The 25,407-nt window shown below is 43.0% G+C and overlaps 1 protein-coding gene across 1 annotated transcript in view; it reads right to left on the bottom strand.

The window, feature by feature from the left end:
• The window catches only part of KANSL3 (KAT8 regulatory NSL complex subunit 3), a 311,300-nt gene that overhangs the window by 79,680 nt on the left and 206,213 nt on the right, over positions 1-25,407 (bottom strand). Inside the window, exon 15 of the mRNA XM_053717821.1 lies at positions 19,845-19,922. Within this exon, the coding sequence (XP_053573796.1) occupies positions 19,845-19,922 (78 nt within the window). The remainder of the gene's footprint in view (positions 1-19,844; positions 19,923-25,407) is intronic.

Below are 25,407 nucleotides of genomic sequence, written 5' to 3'. Positions count from 1 at the left end.
GCTTTTGAGTGTCCTTGCAAAGAAAGGTGGCTATATTGGTCACTGATTTGTTTTTGTTTTGTTTTTGAATGTCAGAAATGTATATTTGTAAATGTTGAGATGTTATATTGGTTTCACTGGTAAAAATAAATAATTGAAATGGGTATATATTTGTTTTTTGTTAAGTTGCCTAATAATTATGCACAGTAATAGTCACCTGCACACACAGATATCCCCCTAAAATAGCTATAACTAAAAACAAACTAAAAACTACTTCCAAAACTATTCAGCTTTGATATTAATTAGTTTTTTGGGTTCACTGAGAACATGGTTGTTGTTCAATAATAAAATGAATCCTCAAAAATACAACTTGCCTAATAATTCTGCACTCCCTGTATGAAGTCACCAAACTACATCCAACCGGCATAATGACTTTCTCTGTGAATCTTGCTTTTCTGGACAAAAAGATGTAAGTACAATATCCCAATCCTTGAGGAAATCAGAAACAACTTTTGGAAGGAACTCAGGAACTATTTGAAGAACTACCTTGTCTTGATGAAAAGTAATAAAATTATCCTTGATTGAAAGAGCTTGTAATTCAGACACTCATCTTGCTGATGTAATGGCCACAAGAAAAATGGTCTTTAAAGTAAGAAAAAAGAAGGAAACTTCACATAGTGGTTCAAAAGAAGATTCTAACAGAACATCAAAAACCAAAGGAAGACCCAAGAAGGAACGGCTGATCTCACAGAAGGATGAATATGGGCCAAAGACTGGAAAAACTGAATCATCAAAGGTTCCTGATCCCATTTGACTCCTGAGATAGCAGAGACTTGAACCTTAAGCATTCTTACAATAATGCCTTGGAGAAAACCATTGTGTAGAAAATCAAGCCGATGAGAAAGCTGAAAGTATGCTGTAGAGATTTTATGTTGAACCATCCAAGAGGAAAAGATATCCCAGATCCTATAAAAGTCTTAGAGGTTGAGCCTTTCCGAGCCTGTAAAAGGGTCTCAATCACAGGAGCCGAAATATTAATTTGTTGAAATCTGGAGATCTCAGCAACCATGCCATTAGTCTGAACCATTGTGGAGCTGGATGAACAAGTAGACCTTGGCTCAGCATGTCCCAAGAGACTGGAAGAGGTCATGGAGTATGAATGGCAAATCTCTGCACGAGAGGAAACCAGTATCTTCAAGGCCAAAAAGGAAGAATCACAATGAAGGTTGCGGACTCCCTGAAAATTCTCCTTAGAAGACACAGGATTAGAGGAAAAACATAAATGAGGCTGATTGGCCATTCCTGAAGAAGAGCATCCACTCCCAAGGCCTTAGGTGTTGGATTGCGAATGAAATACTTCTTGAGCTGATATTTCACATTGGATGCCATGAGATCTATCTCTGGAAGACCCCATTTGTTAAAAAATCATTTGGAATATCTATCTGTTGAGCTGCTGGAGAGACTTGTCTTCTCATAAAGTTGGCTGCAATATTCTTTCCTCCTGGAACATGAACTGCAGCAAGGAGAGGAACATGATGCTGAGCCAGGATGAAGATAGGAGATACCTCTTTTAAGGTAGCTAAACTTCTTGTTCCTCCTTGAAACTGAATATAGGTAGTGGTCGTCTTGTTGTCTGATAGAGTCTTTACTGGTTTTCCTCTTAGATGTTCAAAGGCCAATAAAGCCTGAAAAATTGCTCTGATTTCTAAAAGATTTGAGGGAAGATTTTGATCTTGCTTGATCCATGCCCCTTGGGCAACAATTCCTTGACAAAGTGCTCCTCAACCGGATTTGCTTGCATCTGTCTGAACTAGGATCCAATCTGAATCCTGAAGTGGAAGGCCTCTGGCTAATTTCTGGGGTTGAATCCACCAATGCAAGGCCTTTCTTAGGTTCCAGGGAAAGAGAATCCACAGAGACAGACTGCTGCACCTTTTGTAACTTGTCAGAAATGAGTTTGAAAAGGACGTATCCTTCACCTTGCCCATTTCATCATATGAATTACAGATGACACATGACCCAGTAGCTTCATCTACTGACGGGCTGTCAAAAGTTTGACTTGTCGTAGATTCAGAAAATATCTTATTAGGAATTGAATGCGTGACTGTAGAAGTGAAACAATCTCTTAATGTGTTGAACTAAACACCCAGAAACACCAACTCTTGTGAAAGAACAAGATGGCTTTTTTGATGTTAACAAGCTATCCGTGTTTTTGAAGTGTTTGAAGTAAAATGTCTCTGTGAAGATAGGCTTGTTCTAGGAATCTGCCAGAAGACGGCTGTTGTCTCCTGCGATATCTTCAAGCTTATACTTTTCTAACAGTTTACATCCTTCAGTAAGTCTCTCCAATGGGACTGTAAAGTCTCATTCTGTATATCTTTCAGAACCTCTATCTAATCATCCTATCATCTCCGCATTAACGGGAACTGGGAACATTGGTGATCTTCGGGAAGTAATTCCCTTTTTCATTGAATCCCAAGTGTTAAAAAGAAGTCTATGAACATCTAAAGTAAAACAATTGGAAGGTATTGTCAGGGTTTCACCCTGCTTTGTTTGCTATTTGCTGCTGGCTGCCATTTTACTTACCTCTCTCACTGAATCTGATGCAGAGTGTGCAACACTGCTCTCTCATCTGGGCGCCCTCTTATGGCTAAACTGGTGAACATCATCAGTGTGAGACAGGTTGCAGTCCCAGGATCAGGATGTCACACTAATTATTTAATTAGTTCCAGGTGATAAACTCTCCGTATTTTCCAGATCTGGGTTATCCCTGGCTCCAAAAGCACAATCTCAGTCTCGACTGGCGCAGGTCCAAAATGTTGTCATGGTCTCTGCAATGTATTTCCACTTGTCTTAAGAAACCAGTCAACGTCTTGTGCACTTCTTTGGTATCTCAATTGCCAGAGTACCAAGAGTTCCTAGACGTTTTTGACAAGGTGCGTGCCGGTACGTTGCCTCCTCACCGGTCTAGCGGTTGTGCCATAGACCTGCAACCCGGGAGCCATTCCTCCTCGGGGCTGGGTTTACCCTCTGTCTGTTGCAGAGAAATGTGCTATGGATGAATATGTTGCTGATGATGAATCATCCCAAAAATGAATCTTCCCCAAATCCTGCTCTCCTGCAGGGGCTGGCTTCTTCATTGTGAAAAAAAGAAAATTTATGCTTACCTGATAAATGTATTTCTTCTTAGACACGATGAGTCCACGGATCATCTTCATTACTTATGGGATATTCACTTCCTGGTCAGCAGGAAGAGGCAAAGAGCACCACAGCAGAGCTGTTAAATAGCTCCTCCCTTCCCTCCCACTCCAGTCATTCGACCGAAGTTAGGAAGAGAAAGGAAAAGGGAAGGTGCAGAGGTGACAGAAGTATACAATAAAAAACATCCTGTCTAAAAATGACAGGGCGGGTCGTGGACTCATCGTGTCTAAGAAGAAATAAATTTATCAGGTAAGCATAAATTTTCTTTTCTTCTTAAAAACACGATGAGTCCACGGATCATCTTCATTACTTATGGGATCCAATACCCAAGCTAGAGTACACGGATGATACGGGAAGGACAAGACAGGATACCTAAACGGAAGGCACCACTGAATGAAGAACCTTTCTCCCAAAAGCCGCCTCAGCCGAGGTAAAAGTATCAAATTTGTAAAAAAAATTGCAAAAGTGTGAAGAGAAGACCAAGTTGCAGCCTTGCAAATCTGTTCCACAGAAGCTTCATTTTTGAATGCCAATGAGGAAGCAACAGCCCTAGTGGAATGAGCCGTAATCCTCTCAGGAGGCTGCTGTCCAGCAGTTTCGTAAGCCAAACATATAATACTCTTCAGCCAAATAGAATGAGAAACAGCCGTAGCTTTCTGTCCCCTACGTTTGCCTGAAAATACCACAAAGAAAGAGGAAAACTGGCGAAAGTCTTTAGTCGCCTGTAAATAAAACTCTAAAGCACAAACTACATCCAAATTGTGTAAGAGCCTCTCCTTCTTAGAAGAAGGATTAGGACACAAGGAAGGTACAACAATTTCCTGATTAATGTTCCGATCAGAAACAACCTTGGGAAGAAATCCAAATTTCGTACGTAAGACAACCTTATCCACATGAAAAATAAGGTAAGGGGGATCACATTGTAATTCTGAAAGCTCAGACACTCTACGAGCAGAAGAAATCACTACTAAAAATAAAACCTTCCAAGATAACAACTTGATATCTAAGGAATGCATAGGTTCAAACGGAACCCCTTGAAGAACCTTGAGAACTAAATTAAGACTCCATGGAGGAGTAACTGGTCTAAACACTTGCCTAATTCTGGTTAAGGCCTGACAAAAAGACTGATCATCAGGGACATCAGCTAGACGCTTGTGTAACATGATAGATAATGCTGACATTTGACCCTTTAAAGAACTTGTAGATAATCCTTTCTCCAATCCTTCCTGGAGAAAAGATAAAATCCTAGGAATCCTAACTCTACTCCAGGAGTAGCCCTTGGATTCACACCAATAAAGGTATTTATGCCAAATCTTGTGATAAATCTTTCTAGTGACAGGCTTACGAGCCTGAATCAAAGTGTCTATGACTGAGTCAGAAAAACCTCGCTTGGCTAGAATCAACCGTTCAATCTCCAAGCAGTCAGCTTCAGAGAATCTAGATTTGGATGATGGAAGGGTCCCTGAATCAGAAGGTCCTTTCGAAGCGGAAGCCTCCAAAGAGGTAGATACGACATCTCCACCAGGTCTGCATACCAGATCCTGTGAGGCCAGGCTGGTGCTATGAGAATCACTGAAGCCCTTTCCTGTTTGATCCGGGCAATCACTCGCAGAAGGAGAGCAAACGGAGGAAAGAGATATGTTAGATTGAAGGACCAAGGGGCCGCCAGAGCATCTATCAGCTCCACCTGAGGAAATCTGGATCTCGACCCGTACCTGGGAAGTTTGGCATTCTGCCTGGATGCCATGAGATCCAACTCCGGCTGAAACTATTTGAGGATCAGACTGGAGAACACGTCCGGATGAAAGGTCTGTCTGCTCAGAAAATCCGACCCCCAGTTGGCCTCCGCCCACTGAATTATTTTGAAAACCTCTGTCATCGCCAAGGAACTCCTTGTTCCTCCCTGATGATTGATGTAGGCCACTGACGTTATGTTGTCTGTCTGGAACCTGATAAACTGAACCGAAGCTAGCTGAGGCCAGGTCAGGAGAGCATTGTAGATCGCTCTCAGTTCCAGAATGTTTATGGGCAAAATAGACTCTGTCTGAGACCATATCCCCTGAGCCCTTAGGGAGCCCCAAACTACTCCCCACCCCTGAAGGCTGGCATCTGTTGTCACAATCTCCCAGGATGGTCTGCGAAAACATGTTCCCTGGGAGAGATGATCTAGAGACATCACCAAAGAAGAGACTCCCTTGTCTCCTGTGCCAATAGAAGTTGAGGGGACAAGTCCAAATAAGCTCTGTTCCATTGTTTAAGCATGTCCAACTGCAGAGCTCTGAGATGAGAGCGAGCAAACAGGACGATGTCCATTGCCGCTACCATCAGACCTATTAATTCCATGCACTGGGCCACAGAATGACGAGGAGAAGATTGCAGAGCTCGACAAGTATCGATAATCTTTAATTTCCTAACTTCTGTCAGAAAAATCTTCATAGACAGAGAGCCTATGATGGTCCCTAGAAAGGTCACTCTTGTATGAGGAGCTAAAGAGCTCTTTTCTAGATTCACCTTCCACCCGTGTGACCTTTGGAAAGCCACTACCAGGTCCGTGTGTGATTTTGCTAGCTGAAAGAACGGCGCCTGAACTAGGATATCGTCCAGATAGGGCACCACCGCAATGCCTCTTGAACGAAGCACCGCAAGAAGAGACCCCAGAACCTTTGTGAAGATTCTGGGAGCCGTGGCAAGACCGAAAGGAAGAGCTACAAACTGGAAATGCTTGTCTAGAAAGACAAACCTTAAGAACCTGTGATGATCCCTGTGAATCGGAACATGCAGGTACGCATCCTTTAAATCTACGGTTGTCATAAAATGACCATCCTCGATCAAGGGTAGGATGGAACGAATAGTTTCCATCCTGAAGGATGGCACTCTGAGAAACTTATTTAGACTATTGAGGTCTAGAATTGGTCTGAAGGTTCCTTCCTTCTTGGGAACCACAAACAGATTGGAATAGAATCCCATACCTTGATCTTGAGGTGGAACGGGAACGATCACTCCCAGAGCTAAGAGGTCTTCTACACAATGTAAGAACGCCTATCTTTTTGTCTGGCCTGCAGATAACCTTGAAATTAGAAACCTGCCCCTGGGAAGACAAATTTTGAACTCCAGCTTGTATCCCTGAGACACTATTTCTATAGCCCAGGGATCCTGAACATGCCGAACCCAGACTTGAGGGAAAAAAGAAAGTCTGCCCCCTACCAGATCCATTTGTCCTGGATCGGGGGCAAAACATTCATGCTGTCATTGGCCGCCTTCTTAGATTGCTTACCCTTATTCCAAGATTGTGCGGGTCTCCAATTAGATTTAGCTTGTTCCTGCTTAGTTGAGGGAGAAGAGGAAGAGAATCCCTTGAAGTTGCGAAAGGAACGAAAATTACTTTGTCTTCCTTTCTGCCTAATCTTTTTGTCCTGAGGGAGAAGGTGACCCTTACCTCCCGTAATGTCAGAAATAATCTCTTTCAGCTCAGGACCAAACAGGGTCTTCCCCTTGTAAGGGACAGCTAGAAGCTTTGACTTAGATGAAACGCAGACCAAGGTTTCAGCCATAAGGCCCTGCGAGCCAAGCTAGAGAAGCTTGAAATTTTGGCCCCCAACTTAATAACTTGAAGGGTGGCATCCGAGATAAAGGCATTAGCTAGCTTAAGAGCCTTTATCCTGTCCTGGATCTCGTCCAAGGGAGTTTCTCGCCTGAGGGCATCAGCCAGAGCATCAAACCAGTAGGCTGCCACACTCGTGATGGTAGTTATACAGACCGCCGGTTGCCACTGCATACCCTGGTGAACATAAATTTTCATGAGTAGACCCTCTAATTTTTGTCCATCGGATCTATAAAAGCACAGCTGTGGAGTCACTATCATCTAGGGTAATTAAAACCTCTCTAAGTAAGAGACGAAGATGTTCCAGTTTAAACCTGAAAGATACCACTTATGAGTCGGTCAAAGGTAACACCTCCTCCGAATATGAGATTTCTCCTTCAGATGCCAGAGCAGGAACCTCTTCCTCAGATCTGTGAGAAGAGACTTCTGAAATAGCTACCACAGCATCAGAAACCTCGCTAACTGCAGAAATGAACTTTCTCTTGCGATGGCCCTGCAACATTGGAAAGGCAGACAGAGCATCAGAGATAGTAGTAGACATAAGAGAAGCTATGTCCTGTAGTGAAATTCCAGAAGGAACTACAGTAGACGTGCAGGGCACTGCTGGTGAGGGCGATAACTTTTGGGACACTTTGGGAGAAAGTTGCTGCAGAAATTGACCCTCATCAGAGTACTCTTGGACAACATCTGTCTGAGAGAAGATTGGCTCAGCAAAAATGTTATCCCTTAAAATTCACAGTCCTTTCAATACATGGAGGATAGAAATGGATTGGTGGTTCCACATTTGCATCAAGACATAAAGCACACGTAACAGCTTGCACCTCATCTTGGTCCATTTCTTCACATAAAATATTGGTATTGAGCAGAAAAAATACTGGGAATAACAATAAAATAAAATTTTCAAAAACCGTTACTGTCTCTTTAAATTTAAACGGTTTTTCTTTCTCTTGACAAACTGCTGATTTTGCTGTAGTTACAAAACGGTTAGAAAATGTAAGCAATAATTAAACCTCTGCACCACAGCAACCTGCTGAGGTGCTCCTACCTTAACCAATGCTACCGGATCCCTTGTAGAAGCGATCCGTTACTGCAACCTGCCATAAAAACCGAACTAGAACCGCATCTGTGCTAAAAGCGCATGAAAAGTGTTCTACATGCTGCTCTAGCCCAGATAAACCCCAGTACAGCACATCTGAAGACCTGCAACTGCTTGGAAATAGTGCTACCAGCAGAGGCTCCAAAAAACAGGAAGTCCCTTCGTGGGCGTGCTGCAAGTCTCTGCTTCCCTCTCAGGGAAAAAACTAAAGTGAAACCACCAGAGCCCTCCATTTTAGTGAAAATAAACTTAGCAACATTACTCCAGCCTCATGGTCTGCACCGAATCACTGCCCAATTAAGAATTATTTTCTGAAAGCCTGAAACTGTCCCCACATAAGTAAGGTTTACCATTAACCCCTTATGTACCGTAGTGCTAATGAAACAAACACTGAGACTCCTTAGATCCCAGAAAAAGGCATCCCTTACCTCAAACACTGCCTGGCAAGCTTGAGAGGTCCTCTCCCTCACATTGGCCTGAGAGATAAGCAATGCTGAGTCAGTAATAATCTCAGGCTGAAGGATATGGGGCAGCTGAAAATGGGAGGCGCAGTGAGAATTATGTCCCACCAGTTACCATAGCTCTCTAGCCACCAGAGCTCTACTGTAGAGACTGTTATGAAATAGGCTACACCCCAGAACAAAGTAGCACTACTCATAAAACAAAAAACTCTTGATTGAAGAATCTAAACTAACACCTCACTTTACCTGCTGCCTATCACTAACGTAGGCAAAGAGAATGACTGGAGTGGGAGGGAAGGGAGGAGCTATTTAACAGCTCTGCTGTGGTGTTTCTTTGCCTCTTTCTGCTGACCAGGAAGTGAATATCCCATAAGTAATGAAGATGATCCGTGGACTCATCGTGTCTTTAAGAAGAAAAAGGGTGGCAAGGTAAGACCATGCATCGATTATAGGGGTCTTAATCATCCTACCATTTAGAATGCTTACCCTATTCCGCTCATTACGGAACTCCTCAAGGGAGCTACAGTCTTTTCTAAACTTGATTTGAGAGGAGCGTACAATCTCGTTAGGATCAAGGAGGGTCACAAATGGAAAACAGCATTTAACACCAGGAGTGGGCATTATGAATATCTTGTAATGCCCTTTGGCCTATGTAATGCTCCTGCTGTTTTCCAGGAATTTATTAATGATGTCCTACATGTGTGTTGTGGTGTACTTAGACAACATCCTCATACACTCACCCACACTTGAGGCTCATTGTTCTGATGTCACACGGGTACTTCAGAGACTACGGAGAATGGCCTGCTTTGTAAAATCGAGAAATGTGAGTTCCATCAGATTTAAGTAACCTTCCTAGGTTATGTAATCTTCGTTGCAGGGTTCGCCATGGATCACAACAATTTGTCTGCAGTGGCCTCGCCCAGTTGGTCTTTGGTCTATTCAACGTTTTTTGGGCTTTGCCAATCACTATAGAAAGTTTATTAAAAACTTTTCTTCCTTGGTCAAAACTATCACAGACATGACCCGTAAAGAGAATGATCCACTCCATTGCTCACCTACTGCCATTAAGGCCTTTGAGGGTCTTAAGACTGCCTTTGCTGCCGCTCCAGTTCTGGCTCATCCTAACCCTGTCCTGCCTTCCGTTTGTGAGGTCGATGCGTCTGAGATTGGAGTAGGTGCCCTCTTGTCTCAACGTCCTACGTCTGACGGTTCCTTGCATCCGTGCGGTTTCTTCTCTAAGAAATTGTCTCGAGCGGAGTGCAATTATGAAATTGGCGAAAGGGAATTACTCGCCATAATTTTGGCACTCAAGGAATGGAGGCATCTTCTCAAGGGTACTAGTGTACCAGTGCTCATTCTTACTGACCACAATAAATTAACTTATCTATCCGAAGCAAAACGTTTGTCGCCCCAACAGACCAGATGGGCACTATTTTTGTCTCGGTTTAATTATTTGGTCTCCTACCTTCCTGGTAGTAAGAATGTTAGGGCTGATGCCCTCTCTCGACAATTTTCGCCTCTGTCCAAGGAGGAGTCTGTACCTACTCCAGTTATACCTCCTGACCATATTTTGGCCACCATACGTACTAATTTGACTTCTTCCTTAGGTAAGGAGATCCTGGCTGCACAAACCAATGCACCTCCTGAGAAACCTAGTGGTAAGTGTTTTGTACCTGAGAATCTTCAAACTAAACTACTGCACACTTACCACTATCCTAAAGCCGCAGGTCACCCGGGCAAGAACCAAATGATTTGGTCTGTAACTCGATAATTCTGGTGACCAGGTCTTCGTTCTGATGTTGCTGCATATGTTTCCTCCTGCTCAGTCGGTGCACAGAACAAGATTCCTCGATGTCTTCCTGTGGGTCTTTTCCAACCAATTGCTAATGGTGAGCGTCCTTGGACACATTTTTCCATGAACTTCATTGTTGAACTCCCTGTTTCCAATGGCAAAACTTTAATGGTGGTTGACCGTTTTTCTAAAATGTCACATTGCATTCCCTTGAAGAAGCTGCCTACTGCTCAGGAGCTTGTTTCAATTTTTGTCCGGGAGGTCTTCCGTTTACATGGGTTACCCAATGAGATAGTCTCGGACCGGGGTAGCCAGTTTGTGTCCAGATTTCTCTTGTAAGGTGTATCCAGTCCACGGATCATCCATTACTTGTGGGATATTCTCATTCCCAACAGGAAGTTGCAAGAGGACACCCACAGCAGAGCTGTTATATAGCTCCTCCCCTAACTGCCATATCCAGTCATTCTCTTGCAACTCTCAACAAGCATAGAGGTAGTAAGAGAGAGTGGTGAAAAATAGATAGTTTTTTTTCTTCAATCAAAAGTTTGTTATTTTTAAATGGTACCGGAGTTGTACTATTTTATCCCAGGCAGTAAATAGAAGAAGAACCTGCCTGAGTTTTCTACGATCTTAGCAGGTTATAACTAAGATCCATTGCTGTTCTCACATATGTCTGAGGAGAGAGGTAACTTCAGCGGGAGAATGGCATGCAGGTTACTCTGCTATGAGGTATGTGCAGCTACAATTTTTTCTAGAAATGGAAATGCTAGAAAATGCTGCTGATACCGGATTAATGTAAGTTAAGCCTGAATACAGTGATTTAATAGTGACTGGTATCATGCTTACTCTCAGGGGTAATACCCTTATAATATTGCAATATAAAACGTTTGCTGGCATGTTTAATCGTTTTTATATATGCTTTGGTGATAAAACTTTATTGGGGCCTAGTTTTTTCCACATAGCTGGCTTAAATTTTGCCTAGAAACAGTTTCCTGAGGCTTTCCACTGTTGTAGTATGAGTGGGAGGGGCCTATTTTAGCGCTTTTTTTGCGCAGTTAAAATTACAAACTGTGACATCCAGCTTCCCTCAGGAGTCCCCTGTATGCTATAGGACATCTCTAAAGGGCTCAAAGGCTTTCCAAAGTCGTTTATTGGGGAAGGTAGGGCCACAGCAGGCTGTGGCAGTTTGTTGTGACTGTTAAAAAACGTCTATATCGTTTTTTTGATCAGTTTTTTTAACTAAGGGGTTAATCATCCATTTGCAAGTGGGTGCAATGCTCTGTTAGCTTATTACATACACTGTAAAAATTTTGTTTGATTTACTGCCTTTTTTAACTGTTTTTCAAATTTTGACAAAATTTGTTTCTCTTAAAGGCACAGTACCGTTTTTTATATTTGCTTGTTAACTTGATTTAAAGTGTTTTCCAAGCTTGCTAGTCTCATTGCTAGTCTGTACAAACATGTCTGACATAGAGGAAACTCCTTGTTCATTATGTTTAAAAGCCATGGTGGAACCCCCTCTTAGAATGTGTACCAAATGTACTGATTTCACTTTAAGCAATAAAGATCATATTCTGTCTTTAAAAAATTTTATCACCAGAGGAATCTGACGAGGGGGAAGTTATGCCGACTAACTCTCCCCACATGTCAGATCCTTTCACTCCCGCTCAAGGGACTCACGCTCAAATGGCGCCAAGTACATCTAGGACGCCCATAGCGATTACTTTACAAGACATGGCGGCAGTCATGGATAATACACTGTCAGCGGTATTAGCCAGACTACCTGAATTTAGAGGTAAGCGAGATAGCTCTGGGGTTAGAGGAAATGCAGAGCATACTGACGCTTTAAGAACCATGTCTGATACTGCCTCACAATATGCAGAAGCTGAGGAAGGAGAGCTTCAGTCTGTGGGTGATGTTTCTGACTCAGGAAAGATGATGCAACCTAATTCTGATATTTCTACATTTAAATTTAAGCTTGAACACCTCCGCGTGTTGCTCAGGGAGGTTTTAGCTGCTCTGAATGACTGTGATACAATTGCAGTGCCAGAGAAATTGTGTAGACTGGATAAATACTATGCAGTGCCGGTGTGTACTGATGTTTTTCCAATACCTAAAAGGTTTACAGAAATTATTAATAAGGAATGGGATAGACCAGGTGTGTCGTTCTCTCCCCCTCCTATTTTTAGAAAAATGTTTCCAATAGACGCCACCACACGGGACTTATGGCAGACAGTCCCTAAGGTGGAGGGAGCAGTTTCTACTCTAGCAAAGCGTACTACTATCCCTGTCGAGGACAGTTGTGCTTTTTTAGATCCAATGGATAAAAAATTAGAAGGTTACCTTAAGAAAATGTTTATTCAACAAGGTTTTATCCTACAGCCCCTTGCATGCATTGCTCCTGTCACTGCTGCTGCGGCGTTCTGGTTTGAGTCTCTGGAAGAGGCTTTACAGGTAGCGACTCCATTGGATGACATACTTGGCAAGCTTAGAGCACTTAAGCTAGCCAATTCTTTTGTTTCTGATGCCATTGTTCATTTGACTAAACTAACGGCTAAGAATTCTGGTTTTGCTATACAGGCGCGCAGGGCGCTATGGCTTAAATCATGGTCAGCTGACGTGACTTCAAAATCTAAGCTGCTTAACATTCCCTTCAAGGGGCAGACCCTATTCGGGCCTGGTTTGAAGGAGATTATTGCTGATATCACTGGAGGAAAAGGTCATGCCCTTCCTCAGGACAGGTCCAAATCAAGGGCCAAACAGTCTAATTTTCGTGCCTTTCGAAACTTCAAGGCAGGTGCGGCATCAACTTCCTCTAATGCAAAACAAGAGGGAACCTTTGCTCAGTCCAAGACGGTCTGGAGATCAAACCAGACCTGGAACAAAGGTAAGCAGGCCAAAAAGCCTGCTGCTGCCTCTAAGACAGCAAGAAGGAACGGCCCCCTATCCGGTAACGGATCTAGTAGGGGGCAGACTTTCGCTCTTCGCCCAGGCGTGGGCAAGAGATGTCCAGGATCCCTGGGCGTTGGAAATTATATCCCAGGGATATCTTCTGGACTTCAAAGCTTCCCCCCCAAAAGGGAGATTTCACCTTTCACAATTATTTGCAAACCAGATAAAGAGAGATGCATTCTTACACTGTGTACGAGACCTCCTATTTATGGGAGTGATCCATCCAGTTCCAAAGGAGGAACGGGGACAGGGTTTTTACTCAAATCTGTTTGTGGTTCCCAAAAAAGAGGGAACTTTCAGACCAATTTTGGATCTAAAGATCTTAAACAAATTCCTCAGAGTTCCATCATTCAAGATGGAAACTATTCGTAACATCCTACCTATGATCCAGGAGGGTCAATATATGACTACAGTGGATTTAAAGGATGCTTATCTTCACATTCCGATACACAAAGATCATCATCGGTTTCTCAGGTTTGCCTTTCTAGACAGGCATTACCAGTTTGTAGCTCTTCCCTTTGAATTAGCTACAGCCCCAAGAATCTTTACGAAGGTTCTAGGGTCGCTTCTGGCGGTCCTAAGGCCGCGGGGCATAGCAGTGGCCCCTTATTTAGACGACATCCTGATACAGGCGTCAAACTTCCAAATTGCCAAGTCTCATACGGACGTAGTACTGGCATTTCTGAGGTCGCATGGGTGGAAAGTGAATGAGGAAAAGAGTTCTCTATCCCCACTCACAAGAGTTTCCTTCCTAGGGACTCTGATAGATTCTTTAGAAATGAAAATTTACCTGACGGAGTCCAGGTTATCAAAGCTTCTAAATTCCTGTCGTGTTCTTCATTCCATTCCGCGCCCTTCGGTGGCTCAGTGCATGGAAGTAATCGGCTTAATGGTAGCAGCAATGGACATAGTGCCGTTTGCACGCTTACATCTCAGACCGCTGCAACTATGCATGCTCAGTCAGTGGAACGGGGATTACACAGATTTGTCCCCTCTACTAAATCTGGATCAAGAGACCAGGGATTCTCTTCTCTGGTGGCTATCTCGGGTCCATCTGTCCAAAGGTATGACCTTTCGCAGGCCAGATTACACAATTGTAACAACAGATGCCAGCCTTTTAGGTTGGGGTGCAGTCTGGAACTCCCTGAAGGCCCAGGGATCGTGGACTCAGGAGGAGACACTCCTTCCAATAAATATTCTGGAACTGAGAGCGATATTCAATGCTCTTCAGGCTTGGCCTCAGTTAGCAACTCTGAGGTACATCAGATTTCAGTCGGACAACATCACGACTGTGGCTTACATCAACCATCAAGGGGGAACAAGAAGTTCCCTAGCGATGTTAGAAGTTTCAAAAATAATTCGCTGGGCAGAGATTCACTCTTGCCACCTATCAGCTATCCATATCCCAGGTGTAGAGAACTGGGAGGCGGATTTTCTAAGTCAACAGACTTTTCATCCGGGGGAGTGGGAACTCCATCCGGAGGTGTTTGCACAATTGATTCATCGTTGGGGCAAAGCAGAACTGGATCTCATGGCGTCTCGCCAGAACGCCAAGCTTCCTTGTTACGGATCCAGGTCCAGGGATCCCAAGGCGACGCTGATAGATGCTCTAGCAGCGCCCTGGTCTTTCAACCTGGCTTATGTGTTTCCACCGTTTCCTCTGCTCCCTCGACTGATTGCCAAGATCAAGCAGGAGAGAGCATCTGTGATTTTGATAGCGCCTGCGTGGCCACGCAGGACCTGGTATGCAGATCTAGTGGACATGTCATTCTTACCACCATGGACTCTGCCTCTGAGACAGGACCTTCTAATTCAGGGTCCTTTCAACCATCCAAATCTAATTTCTCTGAGACTGACTGCCTGGAGATTGAACGCTTGATTTTATCAATGCGTGGCTTCTCCGAGTCAGTAATTGATACCTTAATACAGGCACGAAAGCCTGTCACCAGGAAAATTTACCATAAGATATGGCGTAAATATCTTTATTGGTGTGAATCCAAGGGTTACTCATGGAGTAAGGTCAGGATTCCCAGGATATTATCCTTTCTCCAAGAAGGTTTGGAAAAAGGATTGTCAGCTAGTTCCTTAAAGGGACAGATTTCTGCTCTGTCTATTCTTTTGCACAAGCGTCTGGCAGATGTTCCAGACGTTCAGGCATTTTTTCAGGCTTTAGTTAGAATCAAGCCTGTGTTTAAACCTGATGCTCCGCCATGAAGCTTAAATTTGGTTCTTAAGGTTCTTCAAGGAGTTCCGTTTAAACCCCTTCATTCCATAGACTTTTATCTTGGAAAGTTCTTTTTTTGGTAGCTATTTCCTCGGCTCGTAGAGTCTCCGAGTTATCTGCCTTACATTGTGATTCTCCTTATCTGATTTTCCATACGGATAAGGTAGTTCTGCGTACCAAACCTGGGTTTTTACCTAAGGTGGTATCTAACAAGAATATCATTCAAGAGATTGTTGTTCCATCCTTGTGTCCTAATCCTTCTTCAAAGAAGGAACGTCTATTACACAATCTGGACGTGGTTCGAGCTTTAAAGTTTTACTTACAAGCTACTAAAGATTTTCGTCAAACATCTGCTTTGTTTGTTGTCTACTCTGGACAGAGGAGAGGTCAAAAGGCTTCGGCAACCTCTCTTTCTTTTTGGCTAAGAAGCATAATCCGCTTAGCCTATGAGATTGCTGGACAGCAGCCTCCTGAAAGGATTACAGCTCATTCTACTAGAGCTGTGGCTTCCACTTGGGCCTTTAAAAATGAGGCTTCTGTTGAACAGATTTGCAAGGCGGCGACTTGGTCTTTGCTTCATACTTTTTCAAAATTCTACAAATTTGATACTTTTGCTTCTTCGGAGGTTATTTTTGAGACAAAGGTTTTACAGGCAGTGGTACCTTCCGTTTGAGTACCTGCCTTGTCCCTCCCTTCATCCGTGTACTTTAGCTTTGGTATTGGTATCCCACAAGTAATGGATGATCCGTGGACTGGATACACCTTACAAGAGAAAACACAATTTATGCTTACCTGATAAATTTATTTCTCTTGTAGTGTATCCAGTCCACGGCCCGCCCTGTCATTTTAAGGCAGGTAATTTTTAAATTTAAACTACAGTCACCACTGCACCCTATGGTTTCTCCTTTCTCAGCTTGTTTTCGGTCGAATGACTGGATATGGCAGTTAGGGGAGGAGCTATATAACAGCTCTGCTGTGGGTGTCCTCTTGCAACTTCCTGTTGGGAATGAGAATATCCCACAAGTAATGGATGATCCGTGGACTGGATACACAAGAGAAATAAATTTATCAGGTAAGCATAAATTGTGTTTTTAGCGCTCCTTCTGCTCTCAAATACGGTTCCAGCTTTCCTTCTCCTCGGCATATGACCCTCATTCCAATGGGGCTGCGGAACGGAACAGTTCCTCTGTTGCTATGTCTCAGATTACCATAATAATTGGTCTGAACTGTTCTACCAGGTTGGTGAGAGGGTTTGGCTGTCCTCCCGCAACTTGAACCTTCGTGTGCCTTCCAATAAACTGGCTCCCCGTTATGTTGGTCCTTTTCGAATACTCCAACGGGTCAATCCTGTTGCGTATGCTCTTGACCTTCCTCAATGCGCATCTCCAATGTTTTTCATGTCTCCCTCTTGAAACCATTGGTTTGTAATCGGTTTACCACTGTGTTGCCACGTCCTCGTCCTATCTCAGTTGACAACCATGAAGAATATGAGGTCAGTAGCATTATTGACTCTTGTATGTCCAGGGGTCACGTACAGTATTTGGTTCACTGGAGGGGTTACGGTTTGGAGAAGCGTTCATGGGTTCCCTTTTCTGATGTTCATGCTCCCACCCCCCTCCGTGCCTTCCATGTCCGTTTCCCCAATAAGCCTTTTGTCTTACCGCGGGGAGGGGTCATTGAGGGGAGGGTACTGTCAGGGTTTCACCCTGCTTTGTTTGCTATTTGCTGCTGGCTGCCATTTTAATTACCTCTCTCACTAAATCTGATGCAGAGTGTGCAACACTGCTCTCTCATGTGGGCGCCCTCTTATGGCCAAACTGGTGAACATCATCAGTGTGAGACAGGTTGCAGTCCCAGGATCATGATGTCACACTTATTATTTAAAGGGCCTCTGTTCAGTATGCTTTTGCCCTTGCGTTGTTTCAGACTTGTTTGTTAGTTCCTGTGTTCCAGTTCCTGTGTATTACCTAGCTTGTCTGACGTCCCTTCTGGTTCCTGATCCCTGGCTTGTTCTTGACACTGCTGTTTTCCTAGTTCCTGATCCCGGCTCGTCTGACTACTCGCTTTGGCTCTTGACTCGGCTCGTCTGACTACCAGCTCTGGCTTTGACTCCTGGCTTGTCATTTGGCTTGTGGACTTTTTATTATTTTTTCTTATTAATAAAGGTGTGATTATTTTTGCACTTCACGTCTCAGTCTGATTCCTAGTACCCTGACAGGTATATTCTCTTTGTTCACCTACATTGGGGACTTGAATGATATGAAAGTCCATGGATACCCAAGCTTTATGATGTATTGCGCTGCACCAATCAAATATTCTCTGCAAGGTGATCCATCCATTATTATTGATATTTGGGAGACCAAGTCCTCCATCTCCGTAAGATCTATAAAAATTTGTTTTGCCAATTTTGGGTTTACTTTGCCACCAGATGAAGGTGGTTTATTAGGCCTTGCACCCGAGGTAAATACCAATGTGGTAGGCAAATTGGAAGGGCCTGCAAATTAAAAGAATTTGAGATAGAGCAGTCATTTTAACTGACTGAATGCGACCCACCAGGATAGATTTCATTCTCAACTGTTTAAAGTCATCCTGCGCAAAAGACACACAGTTTTTCTCAAATAAAAGGGTAAGGTTGGGCTAAATATGAGTTCCCAAGTATTTAATAGTTTCGCATTGTTGGTAAAGAGGGCATACTTCTAACAGAGCAATAGAATTTGAGGGTGTTAAATTAACATTTCTGTATGTTAAAGGAACACTGTACCCAAATTTTTTCTTTTGTAATTCAGAAAGAGCATGCAATTTTAAGCAACTTTCTAATTTACTCCTATTATCAATTTTTCTTCATTCTCTTGCTATCATTATTTGAAAAAGAAGGCATCTAAGCTTTTTTTTTGTTTCAGTACTCTGGACAGCACTTTTTTATTGGTGGATGAATTTATCCACCAATCAGCAAGGACAACCCAGGTTGTTCACCAAAAATGGGCCGGCATCTAAACTTACATTCTTGCATTTCAAATAAAGATACAAAGAGAATGAAGAAAATTTGATAATAGGAGTAAATTAGAAAGTTGCTTAAAATTTCATGCTCAATCTGAATCACGAAAGAAAAATTTTGGGTACAGTGTCCCTTTAATTAAAATAATTGAAGAATCAACCTAAAATTTCTGAGTTCTGAGAGTAGAGCGGAACTGAACTGGTAGGAGATAAAATAGAAAAAGGAACATTGTCTGCATAAAGCGCTATTTACAGTCATGTGGGCCAATTTTAATTCCTTTAATTTTGTGGTTTCTGCGAACGTATGCCACCAATATAAGATTGGGAATAAAGGAAAGCTGTCCTGTGCCATTCCTATCTGTAAATGGGTGTGACAGAACCCCATTAGCTTTACCTTAGCTGTAGGAGAGAAGTAGAGACTAAATATATGAGTAATCAACTTATGGTCAAATCCAATAGCTTCCAATAAAGATTTTAGGAAGTGTCAATCAACACAGCCGCACAATTTTTCAGCATCAGTGGCTATCAATAGAGGAATATGGCTGCACCTCACTGACGAGGCCCACGGAAGGCCAAAAAGATCGTCTGGGGTTGTCATGTTCCTTGTTCAAAGGAGAATTGCCTTGTATTTGGGGGGCTGGACTGACCTTACTCGGTGGGATTGGATTGACATACTTCAAGAAAGTTTTCCTCTGTGAAAAGCACAACTGGGCTAAAAGAGGCACAGACAGGTAATAATAAAGGATAGCACAGACATATAATGATTAGTATAGTATAAAGATGACCATCTTTATACTATACTTAATCATATGTCTGTGCTATCCTTTATTATTACTGTTTATCTAACTGTTCCTTATGCCTTGCTACTGTGCCTTTAAGGAATTTCATATACTCTAGACATCTAGCTTACTTGGGGGTTAATTTTCCTTATACTATATTGTCTAAATGGGCGTGTTTGTTTGTTTCTCATTAGGCATTGCAGCCTATTGGATACTTTGTTACCCTTTTTAATGGCACACATGTGCGCAGCACCATAGGCTATGATTACGGCTCCACGCCGAAACATGTAAGCCACTGGTGCCACGCTCATTTGTTTTAACCTTTGGACATTGCACTGTTCACCTTGAGCTTGTATGCTCAGTTTTACTGGACTCAATAAAAGTTATATGTTTTATTCTACGAGTGCTTTGGGATTACGCATTTTCTTCTTTTGATCTTCACTAAGATTTTTCACAGGATTTTTATATCTGAATTAAGCGTGTTGAGAAATAAAGTCTTCCTTTGAGCTTTCTTTTGGAGTAATATTTTTAACACTTTTGCAGCTAAAGACAGTTACAGTTGTATAGCGATACATTGGTTTAATCACAAATTCATAGTCACCTTTGATTTACTGTTTTAGCAAAACAAATAAAAATAAAACATGATATTGTGAAGGTGTGTGTGTAAAATTGTATCTTGCTTTTGCAGTGGAAATTTTGCAAATCGCCTTTCATTTCCTTTAAAAACTCAACTTAGGTAATGCAAGAAATAGACAGGATACTCACCAAATAAGCAGGAAGGAGATCCCGTTGGGAGAGACTTCCTCACTAACATATTTTGTTTTAGAAAAGCAGCAAACTGAGCTAAAACAATAAAAAAAATGTAAATTAAAAATGTATGACCGGTCTACAATAGAAATTTTTATTAAGATAATGCAGGCAAAACAAAATGAAATTTAGAATACAACAATTTCTAACATCTTGGCTCATAATCCTAGACCAGGGTTTTTTCAAATCAGTAATAGAGGAACCTGGACATGACAGATTTTCAAATATTTCCCATCCTGGTTGGTTCATTAGATGAAATGTTGCAGTTGCAAATGGAAGTCAAGTAGGGTTTGTTTTTTTTCTTCAATTTGGTCTGTTAATTTTCCTTGAGGACTGGAGTTGAGATACTGTCCTAGAAAATACTCACCACCTTATCTGTATGAAAGTGACTCCCCTTAGCAGACCCCCATTCTTAGTGACTAAACACATGCAATGTATAAGGCAGCAGGACCAGAGTGCAAGTCTGGTGAATAGTGTCAAGAATAAAGCGAAGACACAGACATTGCTGTGTATTTGATTTAATTTTATATCATTAGAAGATAGAGAAAAGGGGCCAATTACTTAACTTAATAAAGAGGGTCATTTCTGCTTTCATTTACAATAGGAAGCTTTCAGAAAACAAAATAAGAGTAAAGGGTGCTGGGGAATGGAGCAGATGGTCTTAGGATAAGTGTGAATATACTGGGAGCTATTTTTAAATAAAATGAATTGCATAACACTATTGTAGAGTCTAAAAGACACTCAACTACTTAGTATTATACAGCGTACTTTTATTTGACCACTAGTATCTTCCTTGCAATGATTAGAAGTAATAAGGTGACAAATTTAATCTGTGCTGCATACACCCACGAAAGAGAAAACAAAATGTATGCTTACCTGATGGTGAGAGTTCACAAGTCATTACTTCTGGGATTCAAAATAAGGGGGAGAAAAACAGAATTTATGCTTACCTGATAAATTACTTTCTCTTACGGTGTATCCAGTCCACGGATTCATCCTTACTTGTGGGATATTCTCATTCCCTACAGGAAGTGCAAAGAGAGCACACAGCAGAGCTGTCCATATAGCTCCCCCTCAGGATCCGCCCCCCCAGTCATTCAACCGACGGTTAGGAGAAAAAGGAGAAACCATAGGGTGCAGTGGTGACTGTAGTTTTATAAAAATAAATTTGAACCTGACTTAATTGCCAGGGCGGGCCGTGGACTGGATACACCGTAAGAGAAAGTAATTTATCAGGTAAGCATAAATTCTGTTTTCTCTTACATGGTGTATCCAGTCCACGGATTCATCCTTACTTGTGGGATACCAATACCAAAGCTTTAGGACACGGATGAAGGGAGGGAACAAGTCAGGTAACCTAAACGGAAGGCACCACTGCTTGCAAAACCTTTCTCCCAAAAATAGCCTCCGAAGAAGCAAAAGTATAGAATTTGTAAAATTTGGCAAAAGTATGCAGTGAAGACCAAGTCGCTGCCTTACAAATCTGTTCTACAGAAGCCTCACTCTTGAAAGCCCATGTGGAAGCCACAGCTCTGGTGGAATGAGCTGTAATTCGTTCAGGAGGCTGCTGTCCAGCAGTCTCATATGCCAAACGGATGATGCTTTTCAGCCAGAAGGAAAGAGAGGTAGCAGTCGCTTTTTGACCTCTCCTCTTGCCAGAATAGACAACAAACAAGGATGATGTTTGTCTGAAATCTTTGGTTGCTTTTAAATAGAATTCTAAAGCACGAACCACATCGAGATTGTGTAATAGTCGTTCCTTCTTAGAAACTGGATTAGGACACAGAGAAGGAACAATGATTTCCTGGTTTATATTCATATTAGAAACCACTTTCGTTAGGAAACCAGGTTTGGTACGCAAAACAACCTTATCTGCATGGAACACCAGATAGTGTGAATTACACTGCAAAGCAGGCAATTCTGAAACTCTTCGAGCAGAAGAAATAGCTACCAAAAACAAAACTTTCCAAGATAATAACTTAATATCTATGGAATGTAAAGGTTCAAACGGAACCCCTTGAAGAACTGAAAGAGCTAAATTTAGACTCCATGGAGGAGCCACAGGTTTATAGACAGGCTTTATTCTGACTAAAGCCTGCGCAAACGCTTGAACGTCTGGTACTTCTGCCAGACGCTTGTGTAACAGGATAGACAGAGCAGATATCTGTCCCTTTAAGGAACTAGCTGACAACCCTTTCTCCAATCCTTCTTGGAGAAAAGACAATATCCTTGGAATCCTAATCTTACTCCACGAATAACCCTTGGATTCACACCAACAAAGATATTTCCGCCATATCTTATGGTAAATCTTCCTGGTGACAGGCTTTCTAGCCTGGATCAGAGTATCTATAACTGATTCAGAGAACCCACGCTTAGATAGAATTAAGCGTTCGATCTCCAAGCAGTCAGTTGCAGAGAAACTAGATTTGGATGCTTGAATGGATCCTGTATCAGAAGATCCTGCCTCGATGGCAGTGTCCATGGTGGACCACTAGGTCTGCATACCAAGTCCTGCGTGACCACGCAGGCGCTATCAGAATTACCGAAGCCTTCTCCTGTTTGATTCTGGCTACCAGCCGAGGGAGAAGGGGAAACGGTGGAAAGACATAAGCCAGATTGAAGGACCAAGGCGCTACTAGAGCATCTATCAATGCCGCCTTGGGGTCCCTGGACCTGGATCCGTAAAGAGGAAGTTTGGTGTTCTGACAGGACGCCATCAGATCCAACTCTGGAATGCCCCATAGCTGGGTCAGCTGAGCAAAAACCTCCGGGTGGAGTTCCCACTCCCCCGGGTGAAAAGTCTGACGACTCAGAAAATCCGCCTCCCAGTTGTCTACTCCTGGGATGTGAATTGCAGATAGATGGCAGGAGTGATCCTCCGCCCATTTGATGATCTTGGTTACTTCCTTCATCGCTAGGGAACTCTTTGTTCCTCCCTGATGATTGATGTACGCTACAGTCGTGATGTTGTCCGACTGAAATCTGATGAATTTGGCCGCCGCTAGTTGAGGCCATGCCTGGAGCGTGTTGAATATCGCTCTCAGTTCCAAAATGTTTATCGGGAGAAGAGATTCTTCCCCAGACCATAGGCCCTGAGCTTTCAGGGAGTCCCAGACCGCACCCCAGCCTAACAGACTAGCATCGGTCGTGACAATGATCCACTCCGGTCTGCGGAAGCACATTCCCTGAGACAGGTGATCCTGAGACAACCACCAGAGAAGAGAATCTCTGGTTTTCTGGTCCAGTTGTATTTGAGAAGACAAATCTGCATAGTCCCCATTCCACTGTTTGAGCATGCACAGTTGCAGTGGTTTGAGATGAATTCGGGCAAAGGGGACAACGTCCATTGCAGCAACCATTAATCCGATTACCTCCATGCACTGAGCTACAGAAGGCCGAAGAATGGAATGAAGAACTCGGCAAGCAGTTAAAAGCTTTAACTTCCTGACCTCCGTCAGAAATATTTTCATTTCTACCGAGTCTATTAGTGTTCCCAGGAAGGGAACCCTTGTGAGCGGGGACAGAGACATTTTTTTCGACGTTCACCTTCCACCCGTGAGACCTTAGAAAGGCCAGAACGATTTCTGTATGAGCCTTGGCTCTTTGAAAAGACGACGCCTGAATGAAGATGTCGTCCAGGTAAGGTGCTACTGCAATGCCCTGCGGTCTCAGTACCGCCAAAAGGGACCCTAGCACCTTTGTGAAAGTTCTTGGAGCAGTGGCCAACCCGAAAGGAAGGGCCACGAACTGGTAATGCTTGTCCAGAAACGCGAACCTTAGGAACTGATGGTGATCTTTGTGGATAGGAATATGAAGGTACGCATCCTTTAAATCCACGGTAGTCATATATTGACCTTCCTGGATCATCGGTAAGATTGTCCGAATGGTTTCCATTTTGAATGATGGAACTCTGAGGAATTTGTTTAGAATTTTTAAATCCAGGATTGGCCTGAAAGTTCCTTCCTTTTTGGGAACTACAAACAGGTTTGAGTAAAATCCCAGTCCTTGATCTACAATTGGAACTGGGTGAATCACTCCCATCTTTAGAAGATCTTCTACATAGCGTAAGAACGCCTGTTTCTTTGTCTGGTCTGAAGACAAACGAGAAATGTGGAACCTTCCCCTTGGAGGAGAGTCCTTGGATTCTAGAAGATAGCCCTGAGCAACGATTTCCAATGCCCAGGGATCTGGAACATCTCTCGCCCAAGCCTGAGCAAAGAGAGAAAGTCTGCCCCCTACTAGATCCGGTCCCAGAACGGGGGCTACCCTTTCATGCTGTCTTGGTAGCAGCAGCAGGCTTCTTGGCCTGTATACCCTTGTTCCAGCCCTGCAAAGGCTTCCAGGTTGCTTTGGGCTGGGAAGTGTTAACCTCTTGCTTTGCGGTTGCAGAGGTTGAAGCCAGTCCGCTCCTGAAGTTGCGAAAGGAGCGAAAATTAGCCTTGTTTTTGGCCTTAAATGGTCTATCTTGCGGGAGGGCATGGCCCTTTCCCCCAGTGATATCTGAAATAATTTTTTTCAACTCGGGGCCGAATAGGGTCTTTCCCTTGAAAGGAATATTTAGTAATTTTGTTTTGGACGACACGTCAGCCGACCACGATTTGAGCCAAAGCGCTCTTCGCGCCATAATGGCAAAACCAGAATTTTTCGCCGCTAACTTAGCTAATTGTAAAGCGGCATCTGTGATAAAAGAATTAGCCAGCTTTAGAGCGTGAATTCTATCCATGACTTCGTCATATGAAGTCTCCCTCTGGAGCGACTCCTCCAGCGCCTCAAACCAAAAAGCCGCTGCAGTAGTTACAGGAATAATGCAGGCAATCGGTTGAAGAAGGAAACCTTTCTGAACAAATATTTTCTTTAGTAAACCTAATTTTTTATCCATAGGATCTTTGAAAGCACAACTGTCTTCTACTGGTATGGTTGTGCGCTTGGCTAGTGTTGAAACTGCTCCTCCTTAAGCAGTACGCGGAGGTGTTCCAGCTTAAATTTAAACACTAAGGAATCTGATTCTGCCTGCTGAGAAATTTTTCCTGTGTCAGAAATTTCTCCCTCAGACAGTACATCCCTCACTGCCACTTCAGAGGGTTGTGAGGGTACAACAGATAAATCATCCAAAACTTCTGATTGCTCATCCTCTGTTCTTAAAACTGAGCTATCACGCTTTTTAGGAAAAACTGGCAGTTTGGATAGAAATGCTGCAAGGGAATTATCCATGACTGCTGCTAATTGTTGTAATGTAATAGGGGCCAATGCGCTAGAGGTACTAGGCATCGCTGCGCGGGCGTAACTGGTGTCGACACATGGGGAGAGGAAGGAGGACTATCCTCGTTACCTTCCATTAAAGAATCATCTTGGGCTACATTTTTAAGTGTCACTGCATGGTCTTTAAAATGTTTAGATACCTTAGCACACTTTAAACACAAATGTAAAGGGGGTACCGGCATGGCTATTAAACATATAGAATAAGGTCTATCTGTAGGCTCAGACATGTTAAACAGACTTAGACAGCACTCAAATACAGTAA

This window comes from Bombina bombina, chromosome 6 (genome assembly GCF_027579735.1).
Source record: "Bombina bombina isolate aBomBom1 chromosome 6, aBomBom1.pri, whole genome shotgun sequence".
NCBI classification, from domain to species: domain Eukaryota; kingdom Metazoa; phylum Chordata; class Amphibia; order Anura; family Bombinatoridae; genus Bombina; species Bombina bombina.
The sequence above is the reverse complement of the archived record's forward strand: the minus strand, read 5'-3'. Positions and strand labels throughout refer to the sequence as shown.